General features: G+C 36.7%; 1 protein-coding gene across 26 annotated transcripts in view; it reads left to right on the forward strand.

The window, feature by feature from the left end:
* The window catches only part of NRXN1 (neurexin 1), a 1083382-nt gene that overhangs the window by 947778 nt on the left and 117832 nt on the right, over nucleotides 1-17772 (forward strand). For all 26 annotated transcript variants that reach the window (XM_075204069.1, XM_075204087.1, XM_075204059.1 and 23 more), the window contains one exon: nucleotides 6548-6719. In XM_075204069.1, coding sequence (XP_075060170.1) covers nucleotides 6548-6719 — 172 coding nt within the window. The remainder of the gene's footprint in view (nucleotides 1-6547; nucleotides 6720-17772) is intronic.

Below are 17772 nucleotides of genomic sequence, written 5' to 3' on the forward strand. Positions count from 1 at the left end.
CTCCTGCTCTCTCCTACCTGTTTTTGTCACTTTCACCACCTGTGGCTATTGATTTCTTTAGTTGCGGCTTCTCTGGATCCTGGAATGTTGGGGGCCCTAATTGGAAAAAAAATGGCTACATTTAGAAAATTACAAAAAGTCCCTGCATTAAATCAATAGCACCCACAAGTAATAATTAGGCCTTCCTCCAGCCCCTACATTAAAATAATAGTATTCCCATATAATAAATTAACCTTTCTCCCTTCCTGCAAACAGCCCCAGGAGTAAATTAGCAGTATATACATTTCATAAATATACCTATTTCCCGCAACCATCACATGTGACTCTGAAACGAAACATTCTGTCTCAGAAAAACAAATTAATTATTCCTTCTACAGCTCTCTCTACATTTATTCACTGGGACATTCATTGCTAACATTGGCTGAAAAGAGCCAGACTCTGTAAACTCTATGGAGATCGTGAGCATGAAAGCATACACACTACATCATCGGTCTGTGATTGGTCCTAAAATATTAAACAGCATGACCAACCAAATCAACACTTTGGAATGAATTTCGGCCATCGTGTCACTATACACACTAACCCGACTTCCGACTGAATGGTCGTATGTTGGCTGATTTGCCAGATTATTGGACGAAAATTCTCCAGTGTGTACCCAGCCTATGTCAGGTAGTAAAATCTGACGATGGAGCAACAGCAAGACTAAGTCATAAGAAATATGATTCCTCATTCTAACCATGATGGGGAAAGCTGTGTGTCAATAACTATTAATGTTACAACATTCCCTTAAAATGTGTACAAAAGGTTCTAGGAGTTTACCACAAAGCTGCATAAAGGTGGGACAGGTAGTTAAAAAATAAAGGGTTAATTAATAGTGAGTTAATTTACCAGAGGCCATGCCCTGTTTAAGTATATTAATTCTTGTTGTTAGGCACTTATAGCAGCATTAGCAACAGTTGTTATTCATTTATTGGTTTAATGAGCATGGAGTTGAATATGCAGGCATTGTACTATCCATGTATTTGTGTGAGTGATACTCATCAATGTGGACCAGATTTAATACCTTAGCCGACTGGGATGTCATGGTGATCTGGTTTACATTGAAAGAGATTGGCAGCCACAATAAGACAATTCTCACTCTGATGTAGACCTTAATGCAAAAGATTATTTCCTTGCCTTTATTAATGAGTGCAGATATCCAATTAGTCAATGTTTCGGGCCAAACGGTGTTAGGACACTGCACTGAAGGCAAGAAAATATTATTATTCATTAATGTCTAATTTGCACTGATAATTGTCTTATCTGTGCTGCCTAGCTCTTTATTATTTTTTATTTGAGTATTGTACAACCCGCCCTTTGATAGGCACTTTACATGTTATACCAGTCTATACATAGAGCCATGTAACATTTGTAAAGCAATACAATTGGACTGCATGGCACCTAAACACCAAAGACTGCAATTTGGTTTAACAATGTGGTATCCAATTGGCAGTTTGGGGGCAGAAATTATTTTTATTCTCTCTCTGACCCATTTCCTTCCAGTGTTTTGACAATACATTATTATAGTTAAAAAAAGCATTAAGGCTTTTACGCCTATCCACATGCTGAGTGACATATTTTGCAAATATTATGATGTATTTGCCATAGATTTACAGTGTGCCTTTTTATGACATACTTTGTATTTTACCCTAAGGCTATAATAGAGATAGGAAAACTAATGTGATCAGCATTTATTAGTGAGCAAGTTACAATGCACCGTATATTTTAATGCTGACACCCGCATATACTTTAACTGTGCCATGGATTGTAAAATCCTTTATAAACATATCTTTAGATTGCTTCATTTGTACGCTGCTTTAGAATCTCAATGCATAACGGAAATTAAAGAAACTCAGTATGCGCTCGTCTCTCAGATTATGGAATTAGAGTATTAGTGTAATGTTGCAGTGTTGATTTGTGGCAGTATGCATGCTGAGCTTTGTATTTCATTGTAATTAACAAAAATTACAACAAAATACACTGTATGCCTCTGATCTTCTTTGTTACACTTATCTGTTGCATTCTTGATTTTAAGTACGTAGGCACCACCAGTGCCTGTATTTGAAAAATGTCTCCCCTTGTATTAGAAAGATCTCTCTTACAAAACATTCTGGGCCTGATTCATTAAGGAAAGTAAGGCAAAAAAACAAGTAAGTTTTTTCCTGGACAAAACCATGTTACATTGCAATGGGTGCAAATTAGTTTTTTTATTTTGCACATATAGTTTTTTCATGTAGCACACAATTACTTGATAACTTTTATTGTATACTGACATTTAAAGTTGATCTAAGACATGCCTTATCCCAACTGTAAATCTTCCATCACATTTTAAATTTACAACCCCCTCCAATGCAGCATGGTTTTGCCGAGGTGCAAAGTTTCTCATTTTTCTTGCATTACTTTCCTTAATGAAGCAGGCCCTCTGTGAACATCTCAACAATGTAAGACTATTGCTACAGATGCTTATCATGACAAAGGGTGTAATGCTATATTTATTAATCATGGCATTTCTGTCCCGTTTTTATACTAGAAAAAATCTTTATCATGAAATTTTCAGTACAGTTTTCTTTTGAGTGAAGATTTTTTTAAAGTGAATACTAATAGTATTTAAGCATTATACAAGAGCTGAACAAGAGGCAGACAGAGGAATATTGCCTTCCATCTCCTAAACTTGCTTTGAGCAATACCAGGACACGGGTGGGGTACGGTAGTCTGATGCTTCTGATACCGACAACCACTATTCCTACAAAAAACGAATGGTTACAAAATGACATGATGAAAATAATCGCTTACCTTCACAGTAACGGTGTTAATTTCCGAAGAGTCTGGTATACAGCGGCTGATAATTCCAAAGATGCTGCATGCTGGCGCTGGATTGCGATGTCAGGTAAGTATTGGACGATTGCTGCGCACCCTAACCCTAACCCTAATGGTATGATTAACATACCTTTTAAATGTGTTCTGTGACATCATAATCTAGCGCCGGCATGCAGCATCTTCGTAATTACCGAGCCGTCGCATATCAGTCTTCGGAAATCAACGCCGTCACTGTGAAAGTAAGTGTATATTTTCATCATGTTGTTTTTTAGCTATTTGGTTTTTTTTGTAGGAATAGTGGTTGTCGGTATCCCAAGCATCGGGATATCGATTACCACCGCAAGGTACTCCCTTTTAAAATGTTTACTACCCATACTTTCTAAAACTACTTATTGACAATGTTCATACCTTTATTTTTTATAACACTTTTTGACCTTGCATTCAACAAATTATAACTCCCACTATCCAATTATCACTTCATGTTATTCAGACTGGTTTTATAAAAAAATTTGTTCTGTCTAGTACAATGTTTCCCAAACCCAGACCTCAGGTGCAGGTTTTCCAGGTGACAAGTGAAATAATTAGTATCACCTGTGGATCTTTCAAAATGTGTCAGTCAGTAATGAATACACCTGTGCTCCAGCAGAAAGATATGGAAAACAAGTACTGTTAGGGGTCCCTGAGGATTGGGTTTGTGAAATGCTAGCCTAGTTATTATGGATAACCACATACTCCTCCTGTTTCTCCTTATTAGCATTTCCCCTATTTATAACTACCCCCTCCATTGCCCTGTATTGTCTCATTCAGCTACCCCTATGTCATCCTTCTACTCTATTTCCTTTCATATCACATGTCTTAGTCTGTCTCACTACCTCTCCATACATGCACTAATCCACTCTCGTTCTACTTATCTCCATCCCTTCTCTATCCAACATCTCAACTCAACTCTTTAATTAATTACTTACTCATGCTATCCCCGGTCTCACTTACTGCACCTCCAAAATACTCTGCTCCCTGCAACCTCCTCTCTCTCCGATCTACAGAAACTGGAACAACACTTATACCTACCCACATGAGTCCTTCTGTGGTCCTATCTCTCACCCATGTGCTCCTCTGGAATGCTAGGATTTTCTGCAAAAAACTCACATCCATCTTGACCTAATGTTCTTATTACCTCCACTTCCTTTGCACTACTGAAACTTTGAACTCCCCTCTGACACTGTTTCCCATAAAGCTTTTTATTATTGGGGTCTCTCCCTCATCCACAATCCTTGATCTGTTGATCCGTTGGCCATCGAGGTGGTCAAGTAGGCCTACTCTTCCTTATCTACACTTCCAAAGTCTTTCCCCTGGAACCCTCCCTCTCCTTTTCTTGCTTTGAAGTACATACCACCTGTCTCTTCTCTCTGCTCCAACTTTTTGTAGTAGTCAGTTATCGTCCCCCAGGCTGAGTGTTCCCATTTCTTGATACATTTGGTTTCTTGCTTTCTCATTTTCTATTTATGGATCTACCCAGTCTCATTCTTGAGGATCTCAACATCGCCATCAACGCTCATCTACTGGAACAGCCGCCTCTAAACTTCTCTCACTGATTTCATCCCAACCTCTCACTTAAATAAATCATGACTTTCATGATGGACAAACTCTGGACATCATGTACTCCCATCTCTGCTCAATCTCCAGCTTGTCCAACTTTTCCTTACAGCTCTGAATCCACACCCTTCTTTCCTTCTGACAAATCCTGCTTCCCGCACAGCCCACGCCTCCCTGCCCTCAAATCCATTCACACCCAGTAACAAAAAAATATTCTTGACCTGATCCTTTTTTCAGACTCACTTGTAACACTCCTCTCTCTTATTGCTATCCTGTTCAGTGCAACAGCTTCTCTCTAGAACATTAAACTGTCTGACCAGACTTCACCAAACCTTCTATCATACAAGTGCTCTCTCAAGGTTCAACTATTCACAAAAGCCCTTCCTACCAGTATCTGATACTACTCCCTCTAGGCACTACCAGCTACCATCCTGTCCCTCTATCTCCTGGTGTCTCAGCAATAATCTCTCCTCTAGATTGTAAGCTCTCATGAGCAGGGTCCTTTTTGCCCTTTGTTTTATGTATATACCTTGTCTGTTAAGCTTGTATGAATTGTTATGCCAACTGTCCAGCACTGCCGACTTTTGTGGCTCTTATAATATAAGAATAATGATCTTGTCAGAACTCAAAAGTGAGCTTACTGTACCAAATCACATACATCACATAAAGTGTAAAAACCAGTAGAGTTAATTGAAGTGTGATACTGATTCATGTCAACATAATCTCAATATAATTTGGAAGAACTTTATTTTTGTATTTATTTTATTTAGCACATACAGTTATTATAATAGCTCTTACACATTCTGTTTTCTCATTGAATGTAATTTTTGCTGCCTGGAACAAGAGGGGACCAAATGACTTGCCCACTTTCATATATTTGGTTTCTATTAAATCTATTATGTCAAAACATATATATTTGCCAATACAATACAACACAGTACCTTGAGGCTTTAGAAGAGAGAAGTTTACCAGCTATTAATGTATGCAACCTCCATTTGAAACTTCATTATGGTCCTTTTCTCTGTGACTTCTGTTAAGATAGTAATCAAACCCTAGCTGGTTCAATTAATAAGCATGTAGAGGGAAAGGGCTTTATTTCACAGTGGCATACCAGATGCTGTTTAATTCTACAGTAATTACTGCAATGCATTACGGTAGGTGTGGTTTTCTGCCATGATCATTGCGTACAAATCTGTGGTATCACTGTGGCTTGATCTCTCTTCATTTTAAAAAAAAGAAGCCAAAAAGCTTGTACTAGAATTGATAGACGTAGCTACAAATGTTCTTACTAGGATGTCAAGAAATTGTAAAATAAATAGACAATTTGTTGGTTATACTCTGGATTCAACCAGTTGTCCAACTCAATACTTGTAAGTTTATGCCCACTTACCATGTAGGTCCTGTATGTGTATCTCTTTGCCTGTGGTAGGGAAATGCAACTGACTTGACAAAATAATTTTCTTTGATTGTACAGTGCTGTGGAATATGATGATATTATAGAAATGGAAGAGAAGTAGTAATAATAATAATTATTATTATAATAATTGTCCTCTTGTATGGAATCTTCATTTAGGTCAAAATGTATATGTAGCTACCTTTTAAGCATCTTGAAAGATGACACCATTACAAATATACTGGACTATTTTGTTCTTCTATGACATGTCTTACTTGAGTAGCCTATTACTTTTGTGTTATAATGCTCTTGCTACATGTTAATGTTATGGAGAGACCTGCTCTCCTTGAGCTTTGACTGAATCTTCCACGTAAATTGGTTTGTGGAGCTTACACAAAGCTTAAGAAATAGAATATTTTCATTCACACATTGTTTTTATGTGTTTCATGAAGCAAGAAAAAGGGTTTTGTTCGCTTTTGTAAATTGCAAAGACAAAGAGAAAAATACAAATTCAATCCATCAGTAAAAGTACTGTAACTGATTTAGAATATCAATTATCCGTGAACAAGATGTCCCAGACTTAGGGAAATGTCAAGAGACTTGCTCTGGAAAATAAAAACCCTAAGAGAAGAAAGACAGCTATACGCGTTTCACATTTTTTATAAGACAAATTCTAATTAGCACAATCTTTCTCTTTATTTCCAGCACCAAGGAAAAATTGGAGTCAAATTTAATGTTGGAACAGATGACATCTCAATTGAAGAAGTTAATGCAATTATTAATGATGGGAAGTACCACACAGTACGTTTTACAAGAAGTGGGGGTAATGCCACCTTACAAGTTGACAGCTTACCGACCATAGAGCGTTTCCCTGCAGGTAAGAATACTTGATTAAATAAAAAACTTTTCTCTGTTTACATATTGTTCTAAGTTATTAATTGTAGTGTTGAGATAAATAAATGGAAAAACAATAAAAAAATATTGTATTATTCAATACAGTCGGTAAGACAACATGATAGTGAAAATGTATGACTTGTTGCAAGTAGACTAAGGTACTTTGAAACCTACTTATTCAGTGTTTATGTAAAATGGAAAGGATTTGACAAAAGGTATAAATATAAAAAAAATGCCAATTTATATGGAAAAGATTGTATCAAACGCTTAGTAATGAACAAATATATGTTTTCATTGATATGTAAAAATAATTAAAATAATGTATTGAAAAAAATAGTGGTTCTTTACGCAACTCTAGTTAAGTTTCCCTTAACTTTCAAACCTTATTTAGCAATAGCTTAATATTCAGAATCTGAGGCAAATGGATATGTCAATAAGGTCTTGCTTGGAGGGAGAGACATAAATTTATAGATAGTATATAGTTAAGGGGATAAATCACAATGCATCATCAATAGCATAAAAGTAAGAGGATATATATGCACTGTTTTGGTTAGAGGGAGTATCATCTATAATATGAATTTATTGAAATATGTCAGTAAAGCCTTGGTTTTTGGATGTATAATAGAGTGTCCCATCTATGGCTCAATCAGCCATGTAAAGCACCTCTCATGGACTCCTGCAGTGATAAAATAGTGTCATGCCCTCTGTCCTATAGACCAGAAGAGGGATGGGCAGTGACTGTAAGCTGTGCGAGAGGAAGCTCACATGGCTGTTGAGCCAAAGACGGGGCAGGTTGTCCGTGGGAAAAATATGTTTCTTCAGCAGGGCTTCTGACTGAATCTCTGCACACTCAGGAGAGAAGGGGCAGAGGAATGACATTTTAATTTACTACCCCTATAAGGGGGAATGTCAATAGGGTCTTGGTTATAGAGGGAGTATAAGATACATATAGTTAAAGGCATTTGACCAATGGTCGAAGTGGAAATTTAGAATTGGTGATATGGAAACTGTAATGGGAATGTAAATAATGGAATTTGATAGTTTACAATGAATGCAGTGGGACAAGTGGCGGTATGTCATACCACTACATACCCCCCCCCCCCCCACCACTTAAACCACTGGATATGTCTATAACTTGTTCATTAGAGGGAGTATCATTGTTAGTGTATGGTAAGAAAAAAATATTCTCTAATATACCTAAAATACATAATAAACTTAGTATACGCTAGAATCGTAAACTATTATTTTTCATAGCATATTTCAATACCTTAGAGTATGAATTGAACTAGTACATTGATCTCTGACTTTGAGAACATTCCATGAAAGTAATGCCAGAGGTTAGCCCAGCAGTGGTTACTTTGTACTTTGGTCTTAAAATGTATTGGGTAGCACCAATTTTATTTTTGTTCGTTATGATTGACCTTCACTGTACTTCTCACTATTATTATTATTATTATTATTATTATTATTGTTTCTGATACTGAATTTTGCAATATGTTTCAGCTAGAATAAAGGTGTTTATTTTTATGTTCTGTGTTCAATTGTAATTATGCTCTACAATTATCTCACATTATGAATAGTCTGTTATGAATCTTAATGTGGCATTTGTCCACTGCATAAAAACAAAATGTGGCAACAGCTGTGCCAGTGATTTTCTATAGGCTTCCCCAACCAGCTCTGCTTAGCATTAAGGGACTTTGGGTGCAATTGTGCCTTGGAGGCACTAAGCATTTGTTTTCACATTTCGGCAGTGCTGTTGTCATGTCTCAAGCCTGCTGTCTATCAGCCTTGGGCTGTCATCCTTCTAACTTAATCTCTTCAGCCCGAGCTTCTGTTTCCCATATTAATATGGCCTAGAATAGTCTGTTACCAGTGTTTAATGAAAAAACTTCCGTTGTTCCTTGTGTAATTTCTAAGAATAAAACAATTCAGAAAGTAAATGTATAGACCTGTTGGTTAATTCTGCATTGAGGAGAAATGTTTGGGTCATTTCCAGTGTTACTGTTCTTTCAGTAATACAAATATTTATTCATCTCCAATTAATTTCCTGTTCTAACAGTTTGTGGTAAAATGTAGATTATGGGCCTGAATAATTAAGGAACTAAATGCAGATAAGTGCCGTATTTTGCGTAAAATCGCTCTGCGCATGAACAGAACCAAACCATATGCCAGAGAATGCAGCAGCGTATAATTCAACTTCGAGTGGAAAGAACCCTTACTACAGCCTACGATTTCAGGGGGCGAATGGGGAGAGGACTGGGTGTATGCACGTAATCAATGTACAGTAAGGGTGTGCCAAGATCGAGCGCACACAGCAGTGTCCGATTCAAGCTTTGAATCTCTAAGGTACGTGATTTTCAGGTATATCACTTGCACAGTCCTGATTTGCGGGCTCTGTACAGCCATCCTTATGAGTACAGCTTTGTATAACAGAGAAGCTGTGAACTGCACACTGATGTGAGTGGCATTGAAGTGGTATTTTTTGGGGTGTGGAAGGAGACTGGGGCGGCCCAATGCTTCAGAAGCACTGAATATGTCCCCAGGCAGGCCACAGCCCCATATTTTTATCCTGATTCCCCAAATTAAAAAGCTGTGCTGTATGCATATGTAAGGTTATCCAAACAACCCTCTCTAAAGCTGGTAAAAAAAATAACTGATGTTTGGGCAAGTTTTGATCTACCAGATACAATCGATCTCATGTGGAACAGACACATAGAGGCAAGAGAGGACGTATTTAAAACAAATCACTGCATTGTGTAGACTAAAACTGTCTACACTATGTTCCATATTTGATACACAATTTGGATGCATTAAATGTCAAATAAATGTGCTTTGGACACTACAATATTCCTCCAGTTTGACAGGAGCCTCTCATGACCACTTCACAATGACACCAACTACTATATATGTATATTTTACATGTACATCCCATTGAGTACTTGACTGAGGATAAGATGTTGTTAATTATATCTTTGACAAGTTGTGGTTCACTGACAGAGTGGTGTGATGCAAAGTTGTGATCCTTACTGTGTTGCATTGCACATCCTGTTAGATGCTTTCAGGCTAGTGCCCCAGTGTTCAGAAGATTTTCTCATTTGGATTGCTCACCCTTTCGCACCTCGTTCCCCTGAGCACCAGGAACGACATGATGTACCTACTCTTCCATTCGGATTTTTTGTGATTTCTTCCAGTGAAGTGCTTGTCCAACCCTGATTAATGTGTTACTAAACTCAGGAAAGTAGACCGGAAACTTTATAAAAAGTGATATTTTTGTGGCGTAATGTTAAATCCATTAAGCCGAACTGTACGACAGGCACATTTTGAGCACTTAGGATTTGCAAATAAAACACCATTGAAAATAGCAGGTTGAGCTAAAGTTAAAATCATGGACTTCTGACCTCTTTAAAAGCTATGTGAAGAGTAAGGAATGACCTCAAGTTTGCCAAGTATCCACCCTGTGTATCAGGGTCACACAGCCAAAATCTAATTTTTACCCTTCTGCGGCACCTGGCGTACTTGCTTATAGAACATCCTACTACAGCCCAGAGCGATGGTAGAAAAGAAGTAAAAGAAAGGACATTATCAGGATGATTAAATTAGCCGTGTGGCTCTGTAGCAGCCCCGTGCATTGTGTTTATGTGGTGCGAGCGAGTGAAGATCATTACCTGAACATCACACGGAAACATTATGCATGATGTTACTACGGCACCTGTTTGAATCGGCCTCTATGTCTCAAATAAAGAAAATACTTATTTCCCTATCTTGGATTATGTTGTTTTAAATAGTCCCCACTCTCTTACTACTGTCTAATAGCACTAATACTACTAGATTTAATCAGTCTCTTAAAAGAGAATGTTCCTCTATATTTTGTACATTTTAAGTATGGACAGCATACTAAACTAGATAAACACATTTACCATTCACTCGGAAGAGAAGAACACATTAATTTAGACTTGAAAATTTCTACAAGTATCCATAGTTACCAACATTTGTACAAAATTAATCTGAGGTTACAAATCCCTTATACCTAAAACCTAAATGCTGAATAATTCATGTTTTTATACTACATACTGTGTATGTAGGTTTCTAGCTACCTTCCGAGCTATCACAAATTCAAATGATTAGTTTTAAGCAATGTACATATTAATGCAGTACGGCTTGCCACAAAATGTTTTTTTTATTCTCTCTGAGAACTTGCAGAATTAAATTGTATAGAAATGACACATACTGTAAGTGTGTAATAGACTTTAATCCTGTACACTTGTACCAATGTTCTACAGCCACTGTGGAGTGCGGACACAGCACGTGGTAAAATAATCATAGTCTTAAGAAGTTAAAAAAGAGCAAGTAAAAAAGTATGTTCTTGCTTCTTTTCTTCTGTTGCAGCCTTTATATTCTCAACTTAACTTCTCATTTACATGGTATATTTTGATTTGTTATTCTGCTGTATGTATGACATCTTCCATCACCCTAGTCAGTAATGTGTAAGATTATACATAACCATTATAACACAGACCCGGCATGAGAAATTTATATGTGACATCAGATTGCATAAAGGGGTGAAGATAATGGCAGAAAGTAGTAGACCTTTATAGCATGGCCAAGGTGGGTGGAGAAATGCTAGGATTCCCTTGTGTTTTGGGAATAGGGTTAGTATGAATAGATTTCTTCAACTGTTTCAGGAACAGAATAGTGCATTGCCGGAGCCCCATAGGAAAATTTGGGTAGGGGCTTAGCAATGATCATGCACAGTCCAGCGCAAGCGCCAATATGCTTTTTCACTAAAAAGAGGTCTCCACTCTGGTCTTTTGGGAGCAGGGCTGGTGCATTAGGGGGAGGGAGCAACCTGGCACTGCCGGCTCCACATCACTTTTGGGCCCCATAGCCGTTCCACCACTTAGTGTTATATTCTCTGAATTGTTTTCTTTTATTAGTCACCCAAACTGAAAATAATTATTTATGACTTGAGCAAATGTCATATTACATGCGCCCTGATTTGCATAAAAAATTTAGTGATCTCTCAAAAATTCATGCCTTTAGAGCAAGGCATATACAAAATTAAAAATACGTGTACATGGGTATCAACTAGAGATGAAGGAATCTCCTATGGTCCAGTACACGGAAGAATTGAATAGACATACTGCCCATAATTCTGTTCTTGGAAAATCTTTTATTACTGGCTGTTTAAAAGGATGATTTAAAAAAAATGCTTAAAAAAAAGTATTCATATCTTTTGTGCCTATGTTTCATTTGTAATTATTCTCGACCATTTGGTAAGTAAATAGTTGCTCAAAAGCAATATTTTAAATATTTTAAAAAACTATTTCATTCAAAAACAAAATTTTAGAAGACTATGTTTTTTTTCAATTCCAGTAGTGAAACACTGAAATTGGTGGAAACTTCAAATATGATAAAAAAAAAAAAAAGGTCTCTTATCTCCAATGTTAATGGGCTCTTTGTGACATTGTTGAAGGGCTGGCTGCAAACCAGCTCATCCTGGCACCCGACCCACACTTATCGTCCAATTAGCCCAATTACATTGATGGCACAATCGAACAAGATCCGGCTATTAGTCCCCTTCAGGTTGATTGTCAAGATTACTTCTAGCCCTATTGAATTGTTTTTGCGGAAGGTGTCTGCGCACATCAATAGGAAGCGGACATCCTCCCAATGCATTTATCTCCATGCCCCATAATGATCCTCTAACTTTTGAGTGGAGTAATATTGTAATACGCAGTCGTTCTCAGTCCTCAAACACCCTGTGATATCGGGTCAGTTGCCCAACATCGTCTGTGATATTGGGCCTGATTCATTAAGGAAAGTAAGGCAAAAAAATGAGTAAGTTTTCTCCTGGACCAAACCATGTTACAATGCAAGGGGTGCAATTTAGTTTATAATTTTGTACATAAGATAAATACTGTCTGTTTTTTTCATGTAGCACACAAATACTTGATAGCTTTATTTTATGTATAAAGATATATTATCAAAACATGGTATTCCATACAGCTCATAATTAATACAGCAGTATCTTTGTAGCATATTGTAGTTGAGGTGGGGAGAAACAATTAAGAATTTGTCACAGCTTATTTTTATCTTCATAAATGAACCTCAGTATATAGGAAAAATAAAGATGTGTTTTTAGAATATTCCGTGCCTGTGTATTTGTAAATCTTTGAAAATGTCAATATGGCTTTTTGGGTAAAACGTGTCCATTTTGCAGCAAGTCTTCCTTAAAAATCAAGTGCTTCACATATAACATGTAAGGAGCCCTTACATGATCTGAAGCTGGAAGCTGATTAGCACTGAACCACTTGATTATTGGATTGCTGGGTAGCACTGAGCAAGTTCTAGGCTTCAGGAAACAGTTGAGTCCTAGAGTGAGGGGTGGTGCTGGGGTGGCAGCGGGGTTACCCGGGCAAATTTGCTCTACTTGGGTGCTGTCCACAATGGACAAACCCTTTAACAGTAAGGTAAAACCCATGTAACTTATGAAACATTAAGGTTTTCTGGCTAAAAAAAAATAAATGTCAGCCTACATTATGGGGCCTGAGTCATTAAGTAAGGCAAAAGAGTAAATGTTCTCCGGGACAAACCATGTTACAATGCAAGGGGTTCAAATTAGTTTATTATTTTGCACATACGATAAATACTGGCTGTGTTTTCATGTAGCACACAAATACTTGATAGCTTTATTTTTACACTAAAATTTAAAGTTGATCAAGGACATGCCCTATCCCAACTATAAATCTGCCCCCACATTTTAAATTTGCCTCCCCCTCCAATGTAACATGGTTTTGCCCAGGTGCAAAGTTACACATTTTTTTGCTTTACTTTCCTTAATGTCTCAGGCCCATTGTAGCTTGTGTGGAGACCTTACCACTCAGTTAAAATAAGCAAAACAGTTAGTAAAACAAGTATAATTTTCAAAGATTATATGATACTAGTGTATCAAGCGCTAACTATAAACGTAACTTCAAACTGTGTAGCACAGTGTTCTAAATAGTTCTAGTTGGACTGACAGCAAGCCCATTAACATACAATAAGTGGGAACAAGCGACATTAAAATGCTGCCAATATCCTCAATGACCATATCCCTGTCACAAGCATACTAATGAGAACAATACACACTGCAGGTCAGGGCTGACTTCTGTGGCTGTCACATTGTTTACCTGCAACGGGGGATCTCTGCAACATTAAAATGAATTAGCTTTATTAAAGATTAACTACATTAAGAAAAGATGCAAAGTGTCACATGAAATTATTTAATGGTGTTTTCATGGAAAACGATTCCTCAGGAGATTGTGGACAAGAAAGATTTCCTCTTAATATTGTCTGGATGCAGGTTGGCGAGGCAAAAATGTCAGACAGGTTTATTAAACATTGTAAAGACATCGTTTAATTTCATATCACTGGAATAATAATGCCAATGAGATCTCATTAACAGAGAAACCTGACCTTTTATCCCTATTGTGCATAGTGGATAGTTTATGCATACTAGTTGGTTTATAGATCTTTATACATAATGTACTCTTTAAAAAAATAGGAGTTTTATATAGACCATATGCACAAAGGTCATATTTTTTGGATCCATGTGTGCACAAGAGAGTTTCCCAAATTGACCCACTTCAGGGTCCATATGCACATCCCATGTGCTTGATCACTGTCCTTTTAAAGGGTCAAATTTAAATATTTTGCACAGAAAACAAACTACTGCCTATCATTGTATTTGGCCTGTTCGTTTAGATTCATTTGTTTAGACTTTTCTATTTTTCTTTTGATACAGTGCTTGTTTGATTCCCATTTAGGATTGTATAACCCCAAAAATAAGAGAACATTATTTTAAGCTACAAGTATGTTTATTTATTTATTTATTTTAAATATATTTATTTGCGCATGCATATTTACACAATGTGCAATATTTGTGACTAGGGGCCTGATTCATTAAGGATCTTAACTTAAGAAACTTCTTATTTCAGTCTCCTGGACAAAACCATGTTACAATGCAAGGGGTGCAGTATTATTACAATGCAAGGGGTGCAGTATTCTGTTTTGCACATAAGTTAAATACTGGCTGTGTTTTCATGTAGCACACAAATACTTGATAGCTTATTTGTACACTGAAATTTAAAGTTGATATTTGTGTGCTACATGAAAAAACAGTCAGTATTTAACTTATGTGCAAAACAGAATACTAATTTGCACCCCTTGCATTTTAACTTGGTTTTGTCCAGGAGACTGAAATAAGAAGTTTCTTAAGTTAAGATCCTTAATGAATCAGGTCCTAGATGAGAAACTATTGGGAAAATACATATTTCCACCACTTCTGCTGTAGTCAAAATTTCAGGTCCATTTGTGCAACGCACAAAGCTCTTACATGCAGTTCCCACACATGCCAGAATATTTAAAGGTTAGTATGTTCCAGAGCATTATGCCTCAGTCCACCTACGTCTGCCCCATCACCCAATGCAAGATCTGCTGACTACGCAATTGATGTCATTTGTCCCTGCAAATCCACACATAATTGCTCGATCAACTTTAATTTTGTGACAAAAACAAAATCACTTCTAAGCTTATTGCTCTTCTACTTGTTCTGCAAATGGTCGCATTGTCAAAGATATCTGCTAACATGATGGAAAAGTGCACTGAAAATAATCAAGAAGCAATAAAAAAATGTCCTATACTGAAATTAAGGTAAATGCGTGTTAAAGGCAAATATTGGCTGTCTCATTTGGAAGATTGATTTTTTCACAGAGGGATTTTTATAAGGGATCCCATACCCGTTTTTCAGTTAGAACCACTATGAGCAAAAAAATACTGATTGTTTTCAAGTAATGAAATAACAAAACCATGAAACATGGGGAATTACATTTTTAAGGGATATTTTGCATTAATCTGGATTTTTTTTTTCCCATTCATATGTCACACCCATAGGGATTAATTTATGATCTTATTGAACATTATTGTGTTTCAGATAAAATTATTGAATGTCTGGGTGATGACATTAGACAGTGACTAAAGGAATCCTGGAAGCAGGCAAAAAGCTCAGACTACAGAGCATAGCAGAACAGTGAAGCTTTCAGCGATGTGACCGGTCTTAGCCTAGTGGGTTTATCTACCCAACTGCTGACAGATCACTTTTTCATTGACTCGCAACTTGGGAATGTTTGGGAGGAAAAAGGGTAGGGGGATTTTAATCTTTAAGAGACAGACAATTCCTCCAAGAGAACATGCAGTTGTTTATTTAGTTTAATAACAAATAGGTTTTGAAATATTTGTACACACAATAATGGGTTTATTTGCTCTTTTAAAAAGGTCAATTTAAAAAACATTTTGAATTGTTTTAGATAGGAATTTTGTATGATTGTTGATGCCGGATGTGATAAGTGGCATGGAACAAATCTCATTGATAAACTAGATTTAGAATAATTAATGGCCTTTATGCTTCACACTATGTAATTACATTTCAGCTGTTTACTAACATAAAACATTACACCTATTTTTTTTTTGTTTTTGTATCATTTGTTATGTTTTTCATCAGTTAGTAATAAGCGGCTGTATTGCAGGATTAGATAACAGCAGTGTTCTTCTCCTGCTTCATCGAGGTTAACAGCTTCTATAGTTTTGCATGAATGTCCCTTCATCCTTTAGTTAATGATGATGAATATTTGTGATTTAAGTAATACTGCACCATCTTCCACACCATTTGTCTGATGAATACACATCACGGGAAAACCTAGAGTGTGTCATTTTAATTGCTTATATTAGATGTCACCATGTACTGTACAATCAGCAGTTTTGCTGTAGACCATTACTCCTTATCTGTTGTCTCTAAATAACATCTGCCTAAAATTAAATATTACATTTTTTTTTCCTAAGGACAGAAAAAGCCCAAACAAAAAAAAAACAACTAAGCAAACAAAACGGCATGCTTTCATGTGCTATGTGGATTATTAGGCTAGCCTCTACTTCACGTATATATATATATTTGTATTGTACTATGTGCTCTAAAAATAAATGCTTAATAATAATAATAATAATAATAATAATAATAATAATAATAATATAATAAACAATAATAATAATAACGAGAATAATCTCTCTCTCTCTCTCTATATATATATTTATATATATATATATATATATATATAGCTATTAGAAGTCACAGAGGAGTTTTGTAACTATATAAAATAATAAGACAGGGATATATTTACTAAACGGCAGGAAAAAGTGGAGATGTTGCCTATAGCAATCAATGAGATTTCAGTTATCATTTACATTCTAGCTGTCATTCTAAAATATGACAACTAGAATCTGATTGGTTGCTATAGGCAACATCTCCACTTTTTCAAACCCCCGGTTTAGTAAATATAGTCCACAGTGTTTTAACACAGATCAGAATAATCAGAGGTGACTTACAATATCAGTAAAAATTTATAATAGATGGGACATTATTCCTTTATAATTAGGGATTCCAGTCTTTGAACTTAACTGAAAAAGCACAAAGGTCCTCCACTAAGGTCCTCTCTGGCATTTTTGCTTATAAGTGAAAAATACATTAGAGTGCTAATGAGAGCTGCCTACAGCATTGGGAGACCTTCACCAGCGTATTAATATAACAGTGCCCCTTCCCAGTTACATTAGGGATGAGGGCAGTATTACTTACATATTATTATTATTATTATTATTTTTATTTATAAGGCGCCACTAGGTGTCCGCAGCGCCGTACAGGGACAAACAAATTAACAATACGAGGAGAGATGGCACAGAACAGTAAACAATAATCACAGTAACTCAGTGAGCTCAAGGCACAGCTAGAGGGGCAGGGGAAGGTCAGCCAACAACGGCACCAAGGAGGGAGGGCACGAATGAGAGGGAGACCCCCAGGGGAAGAGGAGGAAGCGAGAGGGGATGGGGGAAGAGGGTCCTCAAGGAGTAAGGCTAGGTAGCTGGCGAGCAGAGTTAAAAGTGGTGAAGACAGGAGGAGAGAAGACCCTGCTTGAAGGCGCGTACAATCTAAGGGGAGGGGAAGACTGACA

This window comes from Mixophyes fleayi, chromosome 3 (genome assembly GCF_038048845.1).
Source record: "Mixophyes fleayi isolate aMixFle1 chromosome 3, aMixFle1.hap1, whole genome shotgun sequence".
Taxonomy (NCBI): Eukaryota; Metazoa; Chordata; class Amphibia; order Anura; family Limnodynastidae; genus Mixophyes; species Mixophyes fleayi.